At 32.9% G+C, this 25,450-nt stretch overlaps 2 protein-coding genes across 2 annotated transcripts; both read left to right on the top strand.

The window, feature by feature from the left end:
- The first annotated feature begins 2,263 nt into the window (after nt 1-2,263).
- LOC18096622 (potassium channel AKT2/3) lies at nt 2,264-8,705 on the top strand. The gene is made up of 11 exons (XM_006385150.3): nt 2,264-2,653; nt 3,242-3,460; nt 4,509-4,667; nt 4,762-4,819; nt 4,976-5,293; nt 5,556-5,795; nt 6,439-6,756; nt 6,932-7,120; nt 7,536-7,611; nt 7,706-8,287; nt 8,382-8,705. The coding sequence occupies exons 1-11, from the start codon at nt 2,418-2,420 to the stop codon at nt 8,528-8,530; spliced, it is 2,544 nt and encodes an 847-aa protein (XP_006385212.3). The 5' UTR covers nt 2,264-2,417; the 3' UTR covers nt 8,531-8,705.
- A 2,044-nt stretch (nt 8,706-10,749) lies between these two features.
- LOC7480763 (uncharacterized) lies at nt 10,750-12,390 on the top strand. The gene is made up of 2 exons (XM_002304026.3): nt 10,750-11,417; nt 11,539-12,390. Exons 1-2 carry the CDS (start codon nt 11,049-11,051, stop codon nt 12,178-12,180), a joined length of 1,011 nt encoding a protein of 336 aa, XP_002304062.2. The 5' UTR covers nt 10,750-11,048; the 3' UTR covers nt 12,181-12,390.
- The last annotated feature ends 13,060 nt before the right edge of the window (nt 12,391-25,450 follow it).

Here is a 25,450-nt window from a genome sequence, read left to right as displayed (position 1 = left end):
CCCTCAATGGCTAGCAAATCATCAAACAATTATTCTCACCTCCCAAACAACAGGAAGACATTAAAAAGAATTTTCAAATCCAAATCAAACATAATTTTTTTAGTATTTAATTCTAGAATATATATTCAAGCCTTCGAACATCTAAAATCCATCCATGTTTCGGTCTAAATTTAATACTAATTAATAATAATTTTCTCAACATTGGTGATCAGAAATTAAAGAAATGGGAGTTTCTCTCTTCTTTTTCTTTTTCTTTTTCTTTTTCTTTTTAATTTCTATTTTATATAAAGAAGGGAAAAAAAAGAAGAAAAACTGAAGCCCACAAATCAAATCCTCCAATTTTTTTTTATTAAAGCAGTGTGGTTAAAATTATATTTTATGCTAGTTATAATTTTAAAAATATTCAATTAATCAACATAAATTATAGTTTTATATAAATCTTGTAAAAAAACTCTTTTATAAAAATATATAATTTATAATTTATTTAAAAACAAAATCATGACCGCAAGAATAATTGGGGAATGGAATCCGGGAGTTGTATTGATGAAGAAGAAGAATCCAGATGAAGAGGACGATGAGGTGGGCCATTCATGTGGGCCATCGGAGCAGACAGCACAATAATAGCTTATGTGTCCTTGTTGGGTTGGTGAAAGGAGTTTGTTCCTTGATTGGTTTCCACACGTCATTCACACGGCTTTGTTTGATAATTAACAAATTAATTAGTGTTTTTTTTTTATAAAAAAAAATAAGAGAATAATTCTAGAATTAAACCATATATTCCATAAAGCAAGATAAATATTTCCAATGGTAAGGGTTTGGATGCATGCATGCATGGATGATAACGACAGCATCTTCAACTCAAAAAAGTTATTTTCATGTAATAAAAATTATTAATTATAAAAAATGTATAAATTATTTAGGGTTTTTTTTATAGTTCCGAATCAGTAGATTTAATATAAATTCAAAACTATAAAAAAACCATCATATTCGGATATACACTTTGTATCAATACAACATATTAAAAAGAAATTTATTAACAGAACATTAAATTGTGTATCGCTAAATCACTGCAATTGTGCTAACAAAATAATATTTATTTAAATAATGTTGTTTTTTTATGTTTGTTTTGTTTTAGTTTCGTCCCCTCACAAAATACTCAAATTAATTTAGAGGGTTTAATTTATTAACAAAACATTAAATTGTGTACTGCTAAATCACCAATTGAGCTAACAAAATAATATTTATTTAAATAGTGTTGTTTTTTTTTTATGTTTGTTTTGTTTTTAGTTTTATCCCCTCAATAAAATAAAAAGATTAAATCACAAAATATATATAAATAAATGCTAAAAGATTAGATCACAAAATAGTAACTCAAATTAATTTAGAGGGTTTAATTTATTAACAAAACATTAAATCGTGTATCGCTAAATCACTGCAATCGCACTAACAAAAAAATATTTATTTAAATAGTGTTGGTTTTTTATGTTTGTTTTTATTTTTAATTTCATCCCCTCAATAAATCACTACAATCGTACTAACAAAATAATATTTATTTAAATAGTATTGTTTTTTATGTTTGTTTTTGTTTTTAATTTCATCTCCTTAATAAAATAAAAGATTAAATCACAAAATATATGTAAATAAATGCGAAAAGATTATATTACAAAATAGTGATTCAGATTAATTTAGAGGGTTTAATTTTCCTGTATATTATACCTAGGCTAAAACTAATAAAAAACCATAAGAAATTCCAATTCCAATAATTAAAATAATTATTAATGCTGGACGGACGTCAATGGAAAGTCTTTGTGGCCACAGATTTAATATATTTGCATTAATTCCATGTCACTTGCAAATTAGTAGACAAATTGATGTTGGCGTGCATCATCGAGTTATTAATAATTATCGGAATTAAATTGCAGGGAAAGGCCATAATCATCCTTGCCCACACACGAGGCCAAGTATTTGCACACCCCACAATCTCTACCCATGCTCTTATCTCAAAATGCAATCAATCAATCAATCGATGCATGTGATTCCATTAGGCCTAATTGCCATCCTACACACCCCCATGTTTTCGAGCTGATTGATTGTGTATGTGATAGCGGTTATAATTTAAAATAAATATTTTTTTTAAATATATTAAAATAATATTAAAAAATTAAATTAAAAAAATAATAAAATTTAAACCGCGTTTCCAGACATATCCGTACATTTCCGGAGGCAATACCATGCATATGACAACTACCATTGGACACTAACAATGAGGCAACTCTCATCTCCTTTTAGGCCTACCTTTGCCCTCCCTTGGCTTCAAGCCAACAATGCTTCTCTAATTAATAGTCTCTCTATTCTCCTCTACCTAGACACCATCTTTACATTTATAAGTTAGAGAGGGCTTCATTTGTGGATAGAGAATGGCGGAAACGAAGTTCACTCCATACAATCTTCACCACACCTCTAGCATGAGGAGGAGTTGGAAGCAAGAACATGATTCTGAAACCCCACACCAAGAAGAAGAAGAAGATGACTCTCCTCTATCTCTCTCAAGCTTGTCAAAGATTATTCTTCCTCCTCTGGGTGTTTCCAGCTTTAACCAGAATCCTATAGAGTCCAAGGGGTGGATAATCTCTCCTGTGGACTCAAGATACAGGTAATTATACAAATTACTATATATTTATATATCTCCTATGATGTTGTAGTTTTTTTTATTTTAATCCTGCATGATGATCATACTATATATATATAGAGAGAGAGAGATGAAATGATAAGGTATATATGGTGGTGTCAGAAAAAAAAAAAACAGGGGGAGATGGAGACCTCAGCCAATGTGACAGGACTAGAAAAACATCTCTCGATCGATATTAATTAAAAATAGGTTTATGATATGAACATATATAAACAAAAAATAATCATTTGGCTAACTCCAATTAGTTTGGGATTGAATCATGATGTCATTTGCTTTATTTTATAATATATGCTTCTTGTGATATAAAAGACTTATTAATACGTGGTGGGTAATGAATAATATAGATTATATTTTATAATATTACTTAACTATTTAAGATTTTTGACAGGGTACTGTCGAAACTTTTCTCAAGAAATTCTGTTAATTCAATCTGGGTTTATGTTTTTTATCTTTTTTTTCTAGATTCTGATCCCTTGATCACTCCTCCAGCCTTGTTAGGGCTGCCTAAATGCAGCAAATCTTGATTAATCTCAAGAAATCGTGTGTTTGCAGGTGCTGGGGGACAATTATGGCGGTTTTGGTAGCTTATTCTCTGTGGGTATACCCTTTTGAAGTTGCATTTCTGAACTCCTCGCCGTATAGAGCACTATACATCGCCGACAACGTTGTCGACCTCTTTTTTTCTGTGGACATCGTTCTAACATTCTTCGTTGCTTACATCGACTCAAGAACACAACTACTTGTTCGTGACAGAAGAAAGATTGCTCGGAGGTAATTAATCCTTAATTACCCCGCTGCATGCCAGATTAATCCTTCGTATTTTGAACCCTAAATAAGGAATACTGCATGCATCAAAGGCAAAACTACAAAAACGTTGCGTTTAACACTTGGCTCTTTTCTTTTCCTTTATAATCATACACCACTTTGACTGATCCAAGTTATTAGCCAAAGTTGACAAGGTTTACTCAAGTCAATAAAAATAAAAATAATTAAACATTATTATTTTTTTTTTAAAAAAGAGTCAAGTCGAGTTATCAAATCAATCTATCTAATTTAAATTAAAATCTGATTTAACTCAGTAAATCATCGAATTAATCCATCGAATCAAGCCGAGTGAGATACTGATGTCTTGGTGTCTCTGTTTTGGTATATGGGAAATGAATCAAATGCGAATCAAATGGAGATGAGTCAATAATGGCAGACTCTTCCATGCTTTTGCACCATCACCATAGCCCATAAGGTGCTGCTAGTCCCTTTCTTTAGGCATGGCAGCCTCTTCCACCATCACCAACACCTCTTTAGCTTTTTTTAGTAGACCCCTGGAATGACTCGTGAAAGCGTCCCAACTTTTTTGTTTTTTCTTTCTTCTTTTTCTTGATTTTCTTAATTTTTTAATATATATATATATATATATATATATGACATGCACATTGATATCAATAAGTTTGTTTTTTTTTTAATTTATTAAAAAGTATGATAATGGTGAAACTCAAACTTATAATCGTTTGTTTATTAGCTATATTAAAAAATAAATATAACATATAGTTTTTTTTTGGTTTTTTTTTTATCATGATGTAATTTTTAATTTTTTATAAATTAAAATAAATTAGATTAACCCAAGTGAATTTAGAACAACCAACTTGACCCGAAACTTGTCCGGATTGATATCATGTCTGGCTTAAAAACTTTTACACCCAAAGAATGCTGGCTAGAATTTTCCACCCTTTCTTTTTCTGAATTTAATTTTTTTAAAAAGTGGTTGAATTCTGGAATAGATGTGATGCTAGTGGTGGTGGTGGTGCTTTTGCGTGTGTGACAGGTACCTTTCAACATGGTTTTTGATGGATGTGGCATCCACTGTCCCATTTGAACTACTGGCCTACTTGTTCACAGGCAATGAAAAAGTAGGGCTCTCTTATTCCCTCTTGGGCCTGCTCAGATTTTGGAGACTTCGAAGAGTTAAGCAACTCTTCACTAGGTATAGTATAGGACTCAGCTTCCTTTTTAACTATTGAAGAAAATCCATGTAAATTATCTTTGCATCTAACCTTTTGAATTGGGGGATTTTGCAGACTTGAGAAGGATATCAGATTTAGCTATTTTTGGGTCCGGTGTGCTAGGCTACTATGTGTAAGTGTTATGTATTCCGGATCTTGAATCGGGTCGAACCGAATTTAATAACTATATTAACATAATGTTCCATGTATGAAATGATATAAAATCTGTAATGGGAAAAAATGAAATGTAATAAAGTGTTGTTTTATTTATGTTTTTTTGTTTGTTTAGGTGACACTATTTCTTGTGCACTGTGCTGGTTGCCTCTACTACTTGCTAGCTGACAGATACCCGCACAAAGGGAAGACATGGATAGGTGCTGTGATACCAAATTTCAGAGAGACAAGCCTTCGGATCAGATATATTTCAGCTATGTATTGGTCAATCACCACCATGACTACAGTTGGTTATGGTGATCTCCATGCTCAAAACTCCATGGAAATGATTTTCATCATCTTCTACATGCTCTTCAACCTTGGTCTAACTGCTTATTTGATCGGTAACATGACAAATCTAGTCGTTGAAGGAACTCGACGTACCATGGAATTTGTAAGTGTTCATGTTCACAACTTATTCTTAGTTTTTCTACTCTTCAATTTGTTCTCTAGAATTGTCATTTTACTAGTAAATTTTGCTGCTAAAATCCATGATGACCCATCCTTCAACTACTTCTCAAAACCAAGTTAGTCCCTCGACTCAAAAATTCGATTTTTCACCACCTCTAAAAAAAGATTTCAAGAAAAATATCAATACATGCAGATTTTGCTGTTGTGATGTGCTTAATGAAATTAGTGGCTACGTATTGTTGCAGAGGAACAGCATTGAAGCAGCATCAAATTTTGTGAGCAGAAACCGTTTGCCTCCAAGATTAAAGGATCAGATATTGGCATATATGTGCTTGAGATTCAAGGCTGAGAACTTGAACCAGCATCAATTGATTGAACAGCTACCAAAATCCATCTGCAAAAGCATTTGCCAGCATTTGTTTCTGCCTACAGTGGAGAAGGTCTATCTTTTCAAGGGTATCTCAAGGGAAACACTCTTGCACCTGGTAAGGAACTGTAATCTTTTTTTCCAATGTAATGAGTAGCACTGGATGATTTAGTGCCATGCCTGCATTACTTCACAGTTATCAGATCTTGTCCGGGGTCTGAATAGGGCTGGATTGCAGGTCAGCTATGTCAGTCCATGGATCAATGAGTCAACTCAAATCTATCCAAAAAACAACATAATTTTTATTTACAAAACAAATAGAAGCGAACGTCGTTTAAAAAAGATAAGTAAAAAAAATAAAATGATGTTGTTTTGGTCAAAAACTCTTGGAGTTGACTTTATCAAGTTTCGCTTGGATTTATCCGAGTCAATCATGTCACGTCACGAGTTGATTTATTTATGTCACTTGAATTTGATTGAGTCATCTTTCTAAACGGGTGAATCAAACTCAGCTTGGGTCAGTTTACCAACGGGTCACACGTTTATAACTATGCATTTCTTGTTTGACAACAGCTTCTAGATCTTTAATTCTGTGACCCCTTGATGGCATTTCTTGTTTTCCTAGTCAGAGCTGCATGTGACTTATGTGCCTAACGAGATTGTAGTAATTTCGTCATATAAATATTTAGATTGGTGGGTTTTTTGAGATCAGGACACGATTAGAGATCTAAAATTCCAAACAATGTAACTAAAATAACTAGGTTGCGAAGATCAAAGCTGAGTACATCCCACCAAGAGAAGATGTTGTCATGCAAAATGAAGCTCCAGATGATGTTTACATAATTGTATCAGGAGAGGTTGAGATCATCGAATCCCATCTAGAGAAGGAACGAGTTGTTGGGACTTTGCGCTCTGGGGACATGTTTGGAGAAGTGGGTGCGCTTTGTTGCACACCTCAGAGCCATATATTTCGAACGAGAACACTCTCACAGCTCCTGAGGATCAAAACCACAGCTCTTATAGAAGCAAAGCAGACCAATCAAGACGATTACATAGCTATTATAAAGAACTTTCTTCAGGTTTGTTTTTCATGGATTCGGAGTTAATCGATCCTCTACTCTGATGTTGATTCTTTGAAAGGCTTCATGCTTCGTCTATCTTTTGCCTGACCTGTTATACCATATTTATATCTCTGCTTATGATATCACACGATGGGCTTGGGACTTGATGCTTAAATAATATGTTACACCGCAGCATTGCAAAAGGCTTAAGGATTTGAAGATTGGAGATTTAACTGTTGAGAATGGAGAAGAAGAGGATGATCCAAACATGGCTTTCAACTTGCTACCTACAGCAAGCACAGGCAATGCTGCTTTTCTTGAAGAACTTCTCAAGGCAAAATTGGATCCTGATATTGCAGACTCCAAAGGAAGAACCCCATTGGTATGCTCCTACTTAGCCTAGAAAATTCCCATGTCTTCATTGGTTTTTATCAGAATCTACGTGCTTGTTGAACTCAAATGTCATTATATAATCAGAACATGCATGGGAATTTCCAAACATTTTCTTAAGCATTAACTGGATCTTTCTTCAAGAAGAAATGACATTCCTGGGCCTGTCCATTGGCCTGGTGGATCTTGTTTATTATCATTATCTGAGTATCATCTCCATTTCATTCTTCAACATTGCACTTGTCAAAGGAAATAGATGATGGCCTACTGATTCCCACCTACTGATTCGTCGTCGACTCTCCAAAGATAGTACTGAATGATAATCTAATTTAGAAAAGAAGGGTAGAAGATGCAACAGATGCATGGTTTTTGCTAATTTCTCTGTTCCATGTTTTGTGGTGCAACAGCACATAGCAGCGTCAAAAGGACATGAAGAGTGTGTGGTGGTGCTCCTTAGGCATGGATGCGATATACACCTGAGAGGTAAGTGCACAATTTCATAGCTTCTTGTGGTCCTAGACATCGCTTGATCTTCCTAGGTTTAACGTAGATAACATAACACCGTGATCAATGACAGATATTAATGGTAATACTGCTTTGTGGGAAGCCATATCATCGAAGCATCATTCCATATTTAGGATTCTCTTTCACTATGCTTCCATTTCTGACCCTAACGCCGCGGGTGATCTCTTATGCACCGCTGCAAAACAAAACGATCTGATGGTGATGAAGGAACTACTGAAACAAGGATTAAATGCCGATTCAAAGGATCGCCATGGAAAAACAGCACTCCAGGTAGCCATGGCAGAGAATCATGGGGACATGGTAAACTTGCTAGTAATGAACGGCGCGGAAGTTGCTGAAGCAAACACTCATGACTTCTCTTCCACGAGCCTCAATGAAATGCTTCAAAAGAGAGAGATCGGACACCGAATTACGGTGCCTGATGTCTTGACTGCTAATGAAGTGCTTTTAAAGAGGTGTGAAGGGGAACAAGAATGCACCTCATGCACTGGTAAATCCAAAGGATCATCATCAGATTGTATTAGGGTGAGCATATACAGAGGACATCCCATGGTTAGGAGACAAACTTGCTGTGTGGAAGCTGGGAGATTGATCAAGTTGCCAAATTCCCTAGAGGAGCTAAAGAGCATTGCAGGTATATTGATCTACTCTACACACCCCCAGATCAAGTCCCTTTTGCTAACCTCTTCCTCTTGAGAGTATTTAAAATCGTGTTCTTCCTCCAATAGGTGAAAAGTTTGGATTCGATGCAAGAAATGCCATGGTGACAGATGAAGAAGGTTCAGAGGTTGACTCCATTGAAGTGATTAGAGACAAGGACAAGCTTTACATGGTTGAAGATCCAACTTGCTTAATCCATTTGGATGAAACTAGCTAGTTAAGGTTGCAATCAATACTGATCATCAGGCATACATAATTTTATAGACAAGTGTACTTAGATCGATCTCACATAGTAATTAGCATATATGCAAATGTTTATATATATATATGCTTCGTCTAAGGTCTCTAATGGGTTTAATATTATATCAGATTCAGCCTAACATGTTTTGTAAGTTGTGTTTGCCCTCTTTTCTTCTTAAGAAATAAAATGATAACAAAAACTAGAAAACGTAATCATTTGTTGAGAAAACTCAAGTGATTTTTTTCAAACTAAATAAAAAATAAGAAATACAATAGATATTGTAACTGTTTTTTATTAAAAATAAATAAATCAAAACCATAGTTATTTTAATATTTTATGTTTTTGATAATCTAATTACCATGAAAAAAGTTATATTGTTAACTAATAAAATTTATATTACATGTAAAGTAAAAAATAAATTTACAACATTAGCTAAATATAAAAATATAATCTTAATATTATATATTGTTAAAAAGTGCTTGTATATAAAATAAAAACAAATTATGTTGTTCATGTATTTTTTTATTTGAAAAATAAAAAAGATTGTATTTTTACTTGTATTAAAAAATATTAAAAAAATCTCTAAAAATATGTTTTTCAAACTCGGTAAGTTTTCATTTTTCAACGTGGACCATCCTTGATTCACAAATGACTATTTGTTTTTTTATGGTTGAAACTATATTTGGTGAATTTATTTTTAAAAAAATAGTTTAAAGTTTATGTTTTTAAATTATTTCAATGTACTGATATTAAAAATAATTTAAAAATATATATTATTTTTATGTATTTTTAAATAAAAAATACTTTAAAAAACAATCACTACTACGTTTCTAAATAATACCAAAATCAACCATGCCAATTATAAAAGATATCAATCTTGCATAAATAAATAAAATATTTTAAAAAATAATTACTATGAGCTACAATTACATCTTGGTTTTTGGGAATGGTCCATTCATCATGTCGTGAAGATTGTCTAGGGACATTCAAATATTATATTCCAAGAGGAACATTGATAGCTAAATTTAATGCATAAAATAGAATGCATGTTGGGTCCCAAAGTAAAAGAATCTACGTTGTAGTTCAGCATATATATAAATTTATCCTAAGCTCACCATCCATGGCCGATCTGCTTGTTTAAAATAGTCTATAACTAGAAGAAGACGATGCTCATATATATATATATGTATGGGAACACAAAAGCTTGTAACAAGAGAATTGAAATAGAAAAGCTGAAGAAGACAAAGAGCAGCCACAATCTTAAGAAGAGAAACCAAATCGAAGTAGGAGAATTAATGAGAAAAGGAATTAATCCCAGTCAAAGTTGTAGTCAAACTCTTAATTAGGGCCCATGAAACATAATCTAGCCTCTCATTAATGAGAAAAGGAATTAATCCCAGTCAAAGTAGTAGTCAAACTCTTAATTAGGGCCCATGAAACATAATCTAGCCTCTCATTGAATAAAGAGCTGCAACCTTGTTTATCATACCTTCAATAATACATTAACATGGAGGAGCCTCAATAAAGATTGTTTCATGTTGTTTCATACTTTCATATAAATATATATATTATTTTAATATTTTTTAAAATAAAAATAATTTTAAAAAAATAATCATTATCGAACTTTCAAAAATAATTTTATCAAATCCAAAACTTGACCATTTTAAATCATATCAAACTTGTTATCGTACTTTCAAAAACAATCTTATCAAATCCACAACTTGACCCTTTTAAGTCATATCAAACTATATATATATATATATATCATTTGACTCAAAAGGTCAGGTTACGGGTTTATTAAAAATGTGTTTGGAAGTATAATAATGGTTGCTTTTTAAAATGTTTTTTATTTCAAAACACATCAAAATAATATTTTTTTTATTTTAAAAAAATTATTTTTGACATCAACATATCAAAATAATTTAAAAATAATAATTTTTTTCAAAAAAATTTCCGAAATGTAATGCCAAACATATCCTATTAATTTTAAAATCACAATGTTTAGTGTTTTATATAAAATAATGTTGTTTTCAATAAAAAAAAATTTAATAATATTGTTTTAAATAAAAAAAATTTAAGTTAAGATTCACTTAGGTCTGATGCTACCAACTTTCAAATTAATTCTAAATTAAATTAAATTTTAATTTAATAACTTGTAAAGTTGACCTGTCAAACTACTATTATGAGATATCTATTATTGTATAGCTAGAAATCTCCCCCGGTCATCTCTCTCTCTGTACCTTTTCTGCCAATTAGACAATGATAACAATAGATTCCTAATCATCCCCTCCACTCCATGAGGAAACACACATTATTGCACCCAGCGATAATCCTATTCCAGCTTGTAGAAAGAAGCCTGTACTGTGCTGCTCACAAAAAGCTACTGAAATTCAGTACTTTTATTTCTTTGTTGTCTTCAATCTTGCAATATAAACCAGTTAATCTCCAGCATCTTTTCTTCTCACCACCGTATACCATATATCCTTGAATATTAATGTTTATGGATCCTCCATGCAACCTTGCTCCTGTCAGTGGCTTCTACAGCATGCTTTCAAGAGAACTTGATGACCTCGATCAGAGCTTCCTATCTCACAACTTCATCTCTGTTCAGTTCCTTTCCAAAGTTCTATCCTCTCTCCAATCTTTCCATTCTCAGCTAACCACTCTGGTTCAAGAACTTCACCTTCCCGTAGGAGAAAAGTGGCTTGACGAGTACATGGATGAAAGCTCCAGGCTCTGGGAAGCCTGTCTCGTACTCAAATCAGGTGTTCTAGCTATGGAAAACCATCACTCCTCCGGTGCCAATATAGCTTCCTCTCTCGATGGTTATCGTCACCATTCGAATGCACAAGTTTCACGTCAGGTTAGTCTCTCTGTGTGTGTGTGTGTGTGTGTGTGTCATAAAGGATATATACAAGATGTTTCGAGCTAGCTTGATTAATTACTTACGTATTTAATTATGCATGGTTGTGATAATGGTGTAGGTTATTCGTGCAATCGTAGGTTGTCAAAGGGAAGTTATGGTGCTGGAAGAGGAGAACAAGAGGTTGATGGAAACAAGAGTTGAAGCGTTGTCACTGAAGTTCGAAGGAAATTTTAATACTGTATTAATGATTGAGTCGAGCTGGTTCAATGCATTCAATGGATTTCGAGGTGTTCTACACGCAATGAGGAATGTTAACTCGTTGCTTCTATTGATCTTGCTTGCTGGGCTAGTGTATTGTTGGCCACCTTTTTGGCAAGGGGCAGCTGCGTTTCGGGAGGAGAGGCAGATGACGTTTGGTTCAGCCTTAATGGATTCAATAGCAAGACTGCAGCGAAGAGTGAAAAACGGAATGGATCAAATTGGTGGGCAATCGGCTTCATCAGCTGGTATCATGCTTTATGAGTTCAGGCAGGCAAGAATTGCAATGGAGGAGCTCAAGGCAGAGCTGGAGAGTGGTGGCGCTGTGGAGTGTGAATCAGGCATGGACATCCAAGACAAGGTTGACAGCTTGAAGAGTTGCTTTGGGTTGCTGAGATGTGGGGTAGAGACCATAATTGGACAGCTTGATGATTTCTTTGATGAAATAGTTGAAGGGAGGAAGAAGCTTTTGGGCATGTGCTCTCGTCAGCCCCGCACGTAAGCAAACTACGTCGGTGAAGCAACTTTTAGGTACGAAGGGATTAAAATGATGAAAATCAACAACTGTGTGAATCATTTCTATTGTGGCATTAATTAGGGCAACCTTCTCCTTGCACGTTCCTTTGATTTTCTCTTTTCAAGCCTTTGCTTTATTAATTCGAGTTGTGTTTTTAGTTAAATCAAATAATATAAAATATTATGGTTGGTTCAAGTGGTTTACCTTTTAGTGGATCGTCCCGGTTCGACCGGATTAGTTGGGGTCCGGTAAATTCCTAGATACTGTGGTTTAAATTTGTCAAAAAACCAATTCAACCTAAAAACTTAAATGGTTAGGTGAGGATTTTCTCAAGTGAAAGTCTTTTGGACTTGAAATTCGCACAGATTCACAGCATAGGGATGGTGAGATTTGAACTCGTGACCACTTTGTCATCAAGATTCTGATATCATATCAAAGAATCAATTCAACTTAAAAATTTAAGTTGTTAGGTGAGGTTTCAAGATATAATTTATATTATTTTTTAATAAAATTAAAAAAAAATATATTGATATGATAAAACCTGACAACTAAATTTTGTTTAAATTCAGCTAAATCAACCCTAATAATAAAAAAAAAAATCAAAAACCTTTTCATTTAATACTAAAGTTGGGCTTTCTTCTCTAAGCAGAAACCCGAAACATGATAGTGCCAAGCAAAAACCTCCTCCATCCAGATATGGTCCTTATTCAATCCAACGGTGTAGCTTTGACTTCTATTATCAAATGGCCCAAATTTGACTAGAACTTGGCGTTAAATTTCACACCCTAAATTTTGGTCCTAACTTTAATCAATATGGTCTCATGTGCCGTTTGAAACGAACACGTGTCTCAAAAGGGGAGGTTTCCTTCATTTTTTTTTGTGTTCTTGTCTATAATTGCCGTTTAGATGAGAATGAAACGATAGAAGTGTGTAAAATAAAAATACATAGCAAATACACTAGGCTATTATATATATAAAAAAAAAAACCAAAGAATGTGTTTTACCCCTAGTTTTTAAACCTGGCCCAGTTCAAAGTCCGGGTTCCGGGTTTTGACCGGGTCACCGGGTTTTGACCAGGTCACCGGGTCGGCCGGGTCAATCCATGTTTTAAAAAAAATTCAAAACAACGTCGTTTTAGTAAAAATAAATAAAACAAAAGTCAACGGGTTGCAAACGGGTTTTGCTGGGTCAACCCGTTGGGTGGTCGGGTCACACTGAGTCATGACTTTTTCTATTTTTTCTTCAACTCGGCCCGGTTCCAGTCCCGAGTCGACCGGATCCCGAGTTGACCTGCCGGGACAGGCCAAGTTTCAAAACTATGATTTTACCATAAATTGAAATTGTAAAATAATGTTTTTGTACTCTTTAAAAAATAACTCAATTGCCTGGCTTTGGGTATTATTATTGTTAAGTATAATTACTTAATTGCTCATAAAAGAAAAGAAAAAACTAGGTCTAAAGGCTTTTTTTTTTATTTTACTTTTTCCTACACAGTAAAATAACTTTATTTCTGTTAAAATTAAAATTTTCTTACCTTGCCTCCGGGACTTAGAGCTTGTTTGGCAGTGTGGTAACGGGTGTTTTTCAAATAACTTTTCGTGTCAAAATGCATATCAATGATGTTTTTTCATTTTTAAAAAATTATTTTTGATATCAGCACATCAAAATGATCCAAAATGTATAAATCATATTAAAATTTAGTAAAAAAAAAATTCAAATTTTTTAGAAACACGGGTTGAACCGCGTTCCCAAACACTTCCTTATTCATACTTTCATTTTGGTTTGTTAATGACTATAATGTGGTATGATGGCTTACCTCTCCAGATAGCATGTGTAACATAATTCACAAATTTCACACCGAACCTTTCAAATTTCACAACATCCTTTTATTTTATTTTTCTTTCAAATTTCATCTATGTTTTAGTTTAGTGTTAGTTAGTTTTTTTTTTTAAATTTTCACACCAAACCTTTCAAATTTTACAACATCCCTTTATTATATTTTTCTTTCAAATTTCATCTATATTTTTTTAATTGATATTTTTTATTTGAAATATTTTATAAAATTGAAATTTGTTTTCAATTCCATCCTCCTTAAGTTTTTTAATATGTTAAATTTGATCCTTATTATTTTGATCACTATTTATTTTTATTTGAGATCATTTTTAAAATTGATTATTTTTACGATTTCATCCTCTATTTTCTTAATGCTATTTTTTTTACTTTGATTGATTTTTTAAATTGATATATTTTTTTATTTTACCCTTCAACATTACATCGAGTTTCTTAATTAAGCCTAAGTTTAAAATTTAACGAGTTGCAAATTTGGAAGGTTAGACCAGGTTTAGAAATTCACCTTGGTTTATTTTTTTTAAAAAAAACTCATATTTTTTTAAGTTTTATCATTCATTATTTGATTTAATTGGAGATTGGATTTTTTTTATTATTTTATTTTATTTATATAGGATTTTTTACTAATTCTAAAAATGATTTAGGTTATTTCAGGGTTTTTTTTATTTGTTGTTCTTTATTAAATTTAGATATTTGTAAAAGAAATTTTTTTTAATTGAATATTTCTTTATCATTTTCAGCCTTGAATATTTGGTTGTATAGAATTGAACTCCCTATCTTGTTTTGTTTCGATTTGGATTCCATGAGATAATTACGGTCTCATGTCATGTCATGGATCGCGGATTTTTCAAGTTCACCTAGAAAATCTATAACCCATAAGCCTAATCTAGAGTGGATTTCAATTCAAATAAAAAAAAACGTTAACATGGCTAAACCAGGTGACTCAAGGAGTAGACCTCTCACCGGACCAAATTCAATTCAAATCTGGTTAGGTCAACATTACGGAATTTTTTATTAAAAAAATGAATGAAATAATGTTATTTTGATATAAAAAAACAACAGATTTAAAATTGATTCAATGACATGTTATTAGAAAGCTAGAATAAGAATAACATCTATGATTTTTTTTATTTATTAATTTCAACTTTTTAAAAATAAAATAGATAGTTAACGATTTGCTGAATAGATAACTATTTATGCAAAATTAATACCTAACTATTACCATAGCTGTGATTATAATTATTGATTTTCATAAATTATAGTTGTGACTATAATTATTGATCTCTATTTTGATTATGGTCATGATTAGTGTCTAAAATTGTACGACGGTTAACAATTGTCATCTCTATTTTTGCTCACACGTGGAGGTTAAATATACATTGAGCCAGGTATCTTTTAATGACACTACGCCCCACTTTTCATAAACTGGACGGGCCCACCATCAGCAAAAGCCGCTGCCCACTAGGCCCCACTTTGACTCTGTTTTGGTATGCCTGCATTCCGCGTCTCCTGGCCAGTTAAGCAGGTATGTTTTTTAGGCGGATGGAACCCACAGCTAAACAAATTGGAGCCGTATTTTTCTGTACATATTTCCCACTCTAAATATTTAATTTCACCACTTATATAATATCCGATTATATTTAAGACTGAGTAATTAATTAGTTGGGTAAACTTATACCTCTAGATATCTATTTGAATTTATTCTAAAATAATATTATTTTAAAAAAAATTATTTTTTTTATTAACATGGGTGTCCGGGCGAGCTTGTGCATACCTTGACTAATTTCACGGGCCCTGAAGTTAACGACCATGTAAACCTACAGTGGTCATCATATTAGCAACCACAATATTCGAACTTGAGACCATAGAGGGAGCAAACTCCTTAGTCTCAACTCTTATCACTAGACTACCTATTAGATGGGTAAAAAAAACAATTATTATTAACTTTATTAGATCTCATTCAAATTTATTTAAATCACGAGTTAGTTTGCCCGTCATTTTAATTTAATTAAATCAATTTCTAAACCAGTTTGATAACAAAACTTGGCTCGAGTTTGACTTCAAATCAATAAATCTTTAAACTGTGTTGATAAATATGCATGATGAACACCCATCAAATATTTGACTTTATACCAATTTTTTTTAGATTAATTTTTTAAAAATAAAATCTATATTTAAAAATTAAGTTATATTTTTCATTCATAAATCATAAAACTATAAAAATATAGAGTAAACATCTAAAACTAAAAATTTCTTCATGAATCAAACCAAAGACGTTAAAGATTGTGATCAAGAGATGCGTGACATTACAATAAGAAATAAAATTACAATAATAAAATAAAACATAGGTGTTAAATAACTGAGTGCTGGGCAATTTGGATGGACTCACACTTGCCATTGCATTTGGTTTTAATAAAATAAAATAAAAATTCGTTTTAAACTGTATTTGATTATTTTTTTCAGGTCAAATTGTCATTTGACTTTTTATATTTTTTCAAACTAAACGAAATTTGAACCGCACAAAGAAATGTAAGGATACAAGTGTGTGTGGCTTTTATCGTTACAGGTTTTTTTTTTAAAAAAATAGATTTTTTAAAAATATTTTTAGGTGTGATTTAAAAAAATATATGTATTTAGTTAAAATTGTTATGAATATATTTTTGTTTTCAAAATAAATGAAAAGCAGATTTCCATGAAGAAAAAATATGTTATTTTAGCTTTTATAAAACTAAAGTTTGAAACGCAATTAGAAGCCTGTTTTTTTTTGTTTTAAAAAAATTAAAAAAAATTATATTTTTTTGCTTCAAATTATTTTTGTGTGTTTTTTTATTGTTTTTGTTGAGTTAATAGGTGTTTCAGTTGAAGTTATATTTTCAGTTTTGAATAATCCCTGTTGAATAGGGAAGTCGTTTGTTATTTGACTCTTTCTTCTGTTGATTACCACGTCTTAGTTAGCTTAGACGTGGGCTGCATCGTTGCTTAATATTAGGACTGTAAAGGCTATTTAATAGCCAAAGCTTGTTTCATTCAATAAACTAGTCATTCCCAGATCAAGTGAGCTTTATTATTGCTTGAAATCTTTAATTCATAACAATCTAGTATCAGAGCTCCCACTGGGCCGGAGAGAGAAAAAGTAGCAGACTTTGAGTGACTTGTAAACAAAGAGAGAAACATGATGAGTGAAGAGAAATGGATTTTTGTGCAGCCTTCAATTCCCCGTTTCGATGGTCATTATGATCATTGGAGCATGTTGATGGAGAATCTTCTGAGATCCAAAGAGTATTGGAGCTTAGTGGAGACTAGTTATGCAGAACCAGAAGATGGAGTAACTGTGACAGAGGCACAACAAAAGAGGCTCGATGAGTTGAAGTTGAAGGACTTGAAAGTAAAGAACTATTTATTCCAGGCTATTGATCGAACCATTTTGGAAACCATTCTTCAGAAGGACACTGCGAAGCAGATTTGGGACTCAATGAAGAAGAAGTATGAAGGAAATGCAAGAGTGAAGCGGTCAATTCTTCAAGCTCTTCGCAAAGAGTTTGAAACCTTAGAGATGAAGTCAGGTGAAAAAGTTTCGGTCTACTTCTCAAGAGTGATGTCTGTGGCTAATAAAATGAGGGTGCATGGTGAACAAATGGTAGATGTTACCATTGTGGAGAAAATACTTTGATCCTTAACAGACAAATTTAATTACATTGTTTGTTCTATTGAGGAGTCGAAGGATATTGACAGTTTATCCATTGATGAGTTGCAAAGCTCTCTAATTGTTCACGAGCAGAAGTTTCACAAGCATGATAAAGAAGAACAAGCCTTGAAAGTAACTCATGAGGAGAGATCAGGAGGACGAGGTCGTGGTCAAGGATCATTTAGAGGAAAAAGCAGAGGTAGAGGGCGTCAGTTCTTTGACAAGTCTGTTGTTGAATGTTACAAATGCCACAAGCTCGGACACTTTCAATATGAGTGTCCTAGCTGGGACAAAGAAGCTAATTATGCTGAGCTTGATGAGAAAGTAGAAATGTTGCTAATGTCAGTTGTGGAGGAAAATGAAGTAGGAAGAGAAGACGTGTGGTTTTTGGATTCAGGATGCAGCAATCACATGTGTGGAGACAAAACCTTGTTTAGTAATCTCAATGAAAGTTTCAGGCAAATGGTGAAACTAGGAAATAACATGAAAATGTCAGTGATGGGAAAAGGGAATGTGAAGCTGCAAGTAAGTGAATTTGTACATGTGATTACCGAAGTGTTCTATGTGCCAGAATTGAGGAACAACTTGTTGAGTATTGGTCAGTTGCAAGAAAAATGGTTAACTATCTTCTTTCAACATGGGAAGTGCCAGATTTACCATCCAAAAAAGGGGTTGATTATTCAAACTGAGATGTCAGCAAATAAAATGTTTTTTCTGTTAGCTAAATCTCCACTGGTAAAAGCAACTTGTTTCCATACAACCTCTCAGGATTGGTCTCATTTGTGGCACTGTAGATATGGTCACCTGAGTTATAAAGGCCTTAGAACCCTTCAGTTCAAGAAAATGGTATATGCACTACCACAATTCACTGCTTCCACAACAGTATGTACACACTGCATGGTAGGAAAGCAGCATCGAAATCCTATTCCAAAGAAGAGTAATTGGAGAGCATCACAACAGCTTCAATTGATTCATGCAGACTTGTGTGGACCGATCACTCCTATATCAAATAGCAACAAAAGGTATTTAATATGTTTCATTGATGACTTTAGTCAAAAAATATCGGTCTATTTTTTGGATGAGAAGTCAGAAGCCTTCATCATTTTTAAATACTTCAAGAGTCTTGTTGAGAAAGAAACAGGAAGTTGCATCAAAAGCTTGTGTATAGATCGGGGAAGGGAGTTCACTTCACAAGAATTCAATCAGTTTTGTAAAGAGAATGGCATCAAGAGACAACTGACGGCTGCCTACACCCCACAACAAAACGGAGTGGCAAAAAGGAAGAACATGACAATCATGAATATGGTGCGGAGTATGATTTCAAATAAGAAGATTTCAAAGAGTTTTTGGCCAGAAGCTGTAAATTGGACTGTTTATGTCCTGAATCGAAGTCCTACTCTAGCCTTGAAAAACATGACTCCAGAAGAGGCTTGGAGTGGAATCAAGCCTTCAGTTGAACACTTTCCGGTGTTTGGCTGTGTCTCACATGTCCATGTACCAGATGTCAAGAGAACCAAATTGGAAGACAAGAGCTTCAGTTGCGTACTGCTAGGGGTCAGTAAGGAATCCAAAGCCTATAGGCTTTATGATCATATATAAAAAAGAATTGTGGTGAGCAGGGATGTCAAATTTGAAAAAGATAAGTGCTGGGATTGGGACAAAAGTTATGAAGAATTAATTACAGTCGATTTGGAATGTGGTGACAATGAAGGAGAAGCTGCCATAAGTGACAGTGAAGGGGATAATGATGCAGAAGAAGTGGAGATCGTTCCATCAAGTGCAGAAGAAGTGGAGATCGTTCCATCAAGTAATGTGAATGATATCGTTCCATCAAGCAATATGAATGATATCAACTCATCTAGCTCAAATGAAGGAAGATCTAGAAGAAGGCCGGTCTGGATGGATGATTACGACAGTGAAGATAATTTTTCTAAAGAAGATGCGGCTAATATGGTACTGTTTGCATTTGCTGATCCTGTGCATTTTGAAGAAGCAGTAAAGAGTGAGAGGTGGAAAGCAGCTATGGACTCTGAAATGAAAGCCATCGAGAAAAATAATTCTTGGCTATTGACAGACTTACCTGTTGGAAAGAAAAAGATCGGTGTTAAATGGATCTACAAAACAAAGCTAAAGGAAAATGGAGAGGTGGACAAGCACAAGGCTCGATTGGTAGCAAAAGGCTATGTGCAACAACAAGGAATTGATTACAATGAGGTGTTTGCACCGGTTGCAAGAATGGATACAGTGAGGATGATTATAGCTCTTGTAGCACAAAAAGGATGGACAATCTATCAACTCGATGTAAAATCAGCTTTTCTGCATGGAGAATTAAGTGAAGAAGTGTATGTGGAGCAGCCTAAAGGTTATATACAGCAAGATGATCCTCAGAAAGTCTACAAGTTAAAAAAGCCTTATATGGACTTAAACAAGCTCCACGAGCTTGGTTTAGTCGTATTGAGGCTCATTTCTTTAATGAAGGTTTTGAAAGGTGCCATAATGAACACACTTTGTTCACCAAGACATGCAGAGAAGGTAAAATTCTAATTGTCAGTTTACACGTGGATGATCTTATCTTTACTGGTAATGATGAATTGATGTTTCTTGAGTTTAAAAATTCAATGGTGCGTGAGTTTGATATGACGGATTTGGGGAAGATGAAATATTTCCTTGGAGTTGAGGTGTTACAAGGGCCAGATGGGATTCATATTAGTCAAAGGAAGTATGCGTTAGAAGTATTAAAAAAATTTGGAATGGAGGATTGTAATTCAGTTCACAATCCTATTATTCCAGGTTTTAAGATTTTAAAGGATGAAAGAGGAGTTCAGGTGGATGAGATGTATTTCAAGCAAGTTATGGGGAGCTTAATATATTTGACAGCAACTAGGCCTGATTTGATGTTCATAGTAAGCCTTGTTAGTAGGTACATGGGAAAGCCTACTGAATTACATTTGCAGGCTGTCAAAAGAGCTTTGAGGTATTTAAAAGGAACCATCAGCTATGGGATCTTCTACAAGAAGGGAGGGAGTGAAAGTCTAGTTGGTTATGCTGATAGTGATTATGCAGGTGACTTAGAAGATCAAAAGAGCACGTCAGGTTATGTATTTATGTTAGGTTCTGGAGCTATTGCTTGGTCCTCAAAAAAGCAACCGATTGTTACTCTCTCGACAACAGAGGCAGAGTTTGTGGCTGCTGCCTCTTGCGCCACTCAAGCTATTTGGATGAAGAGAATTTTGGAGAAGTTGAGTCAATCACAGAGTCAGTGTACAACTATATTTTGTGTTAATAGCTCCACAATAAAGTTGTCAAGGAATCCTGTAATGCATAGGCGCAATAAACACATTGATGTACGCTTTCATTTCCTGCGTGATCTCACAAAAGAAGGCACAGTTGAGTTAATTTATTGTGGTACACAGGAGCAGCTGGCAGATGTAATGACCAAGGCACTCAAGCTTGATACTTTTCAGAAACTTCGTGATCAGTTGGGAGTTTGCCAAGTACCAGAAGTAAACTGATTAGTTTAAGGGAGGGAAATGTTGAGTTAATAGGTGTTTCAGTTGAAGTTATATTTTCTGTTTTGAATAATCCCTGTTGAATAGGGAAGTCGTTTGTTATTTGACTCTTTCTTCTGTTGATTACCACGTTTTAGTTAGCTTAGACGTGGGCTGTATCGTTGCTTAATATGAGAACTGTAAAGGCTATTTAACAGCCAAAGCTTGTTTCATTCAATAAACTAGTCATTCCCAGATCAAGTGAGCTTTATTATTGCTTGAAATCTTTAATTCACAACAATTTTGACGTGCTGATATCAAAAATAAATTTTAAAAAATAAAAAATTATTTTGATGTATTTTCAAATGAAAAGCAATTTGAAAAGTAACCGCTACCATAATACCAAACAATACCAAACGGGTTCTATATGTGGAATCGAGTGCAAAAGGCAGAAATTATTTGACTAAGGCTCTATTTGAGATTGTGGTTCAACCATATTTTTGAAGATTTTTTAATTATTTTTTTAACTTGAAATTAATATTTTTGGTGTTTTTGAATTGTTTTGATGTACAAATATAAAAAATAAATAAATAAAATATTATTTTGATATATTTTAGGTAAAAAAAACTTAAAAAATAATCTCTACCACACTCATAAACAGAATTTAACCAAATAATTTTTTACGTGGTTGTGCAAAAAGCAAAACAACTACAAGATTAAACAATTTTTAGATGTTCATTTGATTTTGCAATTAATTTTGCTTTTTAAATTGTTTTTTAAATTTGTTTTTTATTGAAAATATAAAATTAATATTTTTTTAAAAAATTAGATTATTTTTTTATAATGATAAAAAAACAATTATTTTATTTAAAAATTAGTATTAAAGAATATATCACACCACTTTGCAAAACAGACACTACAAATCGGATGAAATTCACGTGCCTTCCCATAATGGCTTGAGTAACCATTTTCTGAAACATGGCATCACGAGAGCTGAGACTATTCTCGGAGGTCTGAATCATAAGTTCGGTGCTGAATCGATTGATAGGCACGTGAGTGTTTATCTGAGGGACTGGGGATTGGCTTACGTACTCGCGAGCGTGAGGGAGGATGCTCCTAGTTCTGCTCGCGTGTGAGGGAAGACGCCTCTATTGAAAGACGTAGCAAAGTCCGGTGAAAGGACGCGTAGCCGTCACGACCAAGCGTCACATCTTCTGCCTTTGCAGCCTCCCAGAATTGTTGAAAATATTAAAATATTATAGAAAATCTTAAATAATAAATCGACAACACTGTCCCTATATTTTATTTAACTAAAGATTTATTATTCCCTACTCCTTCCACCGCTTTTTCAGCTGATTCGCATTCAAGCCATAGTTTTTTTAAGGATTAAAAATTATTCATTTTTTTTTGTTCGAAAATTGTTTAGCTTGTCTTGATTGTTTTCTTGGATTTGAATTTGTCATTACACGTCCAGATCAACAGTTGACAACGTTATCTTCAGGCTGAACTGTTGTAAGAATTGTGTGAGCAACAGGCCGACAGATATTGCTCCCTCCCTTGGTGTGATTCGGTCTACTTCTATTGGTCCTAGGTGTTTCCTGAAAAACAGGTTAAAAAATAAACATGTTTTTAATTTTAAAATATATTAAAATAATATTTTTTTAATTTTTTTATATATTTTGAAATTATTATAATAAATTAATATAAAAAAAAATTTTAAAATAAAAAATATTATTTTAATATATTTTTAACTAAAAAATACTTTAAAAAATTATCGGTATCACAATAATAATCATACTCTTAATCCTCATGCTCTTAATCCTGTAATAAATAGAGGTAAGGATCGATAAATTTTTTTTTTAATATTAAAACAACATATTGAATCGATTCAGATTTACATAGATCAACCTAAGTTAATTTATCAAATTATAAATTCTATGTTTGATAAATTCTAAATATCAATAATTCTTATTTTTATTTTAATAATCTCCTATGAAAAATAACATACAAATTGTTTAGATGTACAACTTAAATCGACCACTTAGAAAAAAACTCAAATTAAATAAAATTATGGAACCCAACTAGAAAAAAAATAAAAAATAACTAGAAAAAAAATTCTGAAACAGATGACCTATTATGAAACAATATCTTTTAATACTAATTTGTATAGTTTTGAAACCCGGCCCGGCCGGTCGACCTGGAACTGGAACCAGGCCGGGTTGATGAAAAAATAGGAAAAGTCATGACTCGGTGTGACCCAACCGACCAGGGGTTGACCCGGTGACCCGGCAAAACCCGGTTGCAACCCGTTGACTTTTTTTATTAAAACGACATCGTTTTGAATTTTTTTAAAAATAGGAATTGACCCGGTCAAAACCCGGAACCCGAGCCTTGGACCGGACTGGCTACCTGGCCGAATTTAAAAACTATGCTAATTTGGACACAACCCGACCTCAACAAGTTGTGGCAAGCTAAATTCATTATAAAATTAGATCTGTAGAAAATGCTGACAAAATTTCACACGTCCAGATCAAGCTTCCCCATTATACGCAAGCCATTCTATGCTTCATGAATCCATTTTCTAATTTGCCAACTGTACAGTTGACAACATTATCTTGAGGCTGAACACAATCTTGCTTGAGCAACAAGCCTACATAAATTAATTTAAGCAGTGGAAATATTGTTTCCTCCCTGGGTGTGATTCGATCTACTTCTATTGGTCCTTGTTTTTAATTGAAAACTTGAACACTATTGCCACAAGTTTCTTCTGTGGGTTCCATGTTAAATATAAAACAGCCTGTTTATTTTTATATTTTAAAAGTATTTATAAAAAAATTATTTTTATTTTTATATTTTAATATATTTTTAAACAAAAAACACTTTAAAATACAACTGCTACCACAATATCAAACATATTCTTAAATCATCTTTTAGAGTGCTAGACTTGGTACAAGGCCAACATCATGAGTTTTAATTAGATTATCAAGTTTTGAATGAATGAATCATTAAATCATCTTAGATCAACTTTTAATTTTTTATAAAATAAATTAATGTTATTTTTGTTAAAAAATAATAGTTAATGAGTTACAATTAATTTTTTACCATGTTGTGTTCTGCCAGGTCAACCCAAGTGCTAACCAAATCACCTAAAATTCCATCTCTTCTTATTTTTTTAAATTTGATCTAATTCCAGTCTCAGGCTAACCTCTCAAGCAAGATATTATTTTAAAACTATGATTCAAACTTGTATTAATTAATGTCGAGGAACACCGAAATTAAGAGTTTTTTTCTTTGGAAACACATTGATATATATATTTTTTTATTTTTTAGAAAAATTTGAAAGATCATAATTTTTTTACCATTTTTGTTGGTTGTTTTAATTTTATTTCATTGAAATTGTTATAGTCCATCACAAGAAAAAAAAACATATTGTAATAAATATAAATATAAATTTAAAACATTTGATTTAAAAAAGTTTCTATATTTTCTCTCTCTTAAGAACTTGCTTGGATTTTTCTTCTTCTTTTGCATACATATGTGGCACAAGCAATATATCAAATTTAAATCCAAGCAGGCATCAATGTTTGGTTTTCTTATTGATCAAAGATGAATTTAGAGAATTTATATTCGAAAACTAAAATAATAAAATTTTAAAAAATATCAAATATATATAAATTTATTTGATTGTTTAAATATTTTATCTTTTCCAACTTGGTATTAATTTTATAATTTTTTTTATCTATATGACAAGAGGGACCCCAAAGTATATTTAAATTGAAAATAATATATATATATATATATATATATATATATATATATATATATATATATATATATATATGTGTGTGTGTGTGTGTGTGTGTGTGTGTGTGTGTGTGTGGGTACACTGAGATTTTAAGGCGTCCACAAATTTTGAACATGAGTTATAGACCACCGTTTTTTATTTTATTTTTTGAGCAGAAGACTAAACTATTCCGAGCAGCAAAAAGAACAGCAGCCATCAGCCATCAGCCATCAGCCATCAGGCATGGGCAGCACCGCATCTTCCACCAAGAAGTGAGTGGCCAACATGCTCTTGTTTGAGTCTTCCAAACAATTTGTTCATTCTGGTCAGCAATAAAGACTGACAGCAACAGCGTGCATTTTACACTTGACTAATATTTTACTGGGAGGATATTATTAATTATTTTGAAACCTGGACCGACTGGCACTTTGCGTTTTTTTTTTAAATCTA

This window comes from Populus trichocarpa, chromosome 3 (assembly GCF_000002775.5).
Source record: "Populus trichocarpa isolate Nisqually-1 chromosome 3, P.trichocarpa_v4.1, whole genome shotgun sequence".
Classification (NCBI taxonomy): domain Eukaryota; kingdom Viridiplantae; phylum Streptophyta; class Magnoliopsida; order Malpighiales; family Salicaceae; genus Populus; species Populus trichocarpa.
Note: the sequence above shows the minus strand (reverse complement) of the source record. Positions and strands in the feature narration are given on the sequence as shown.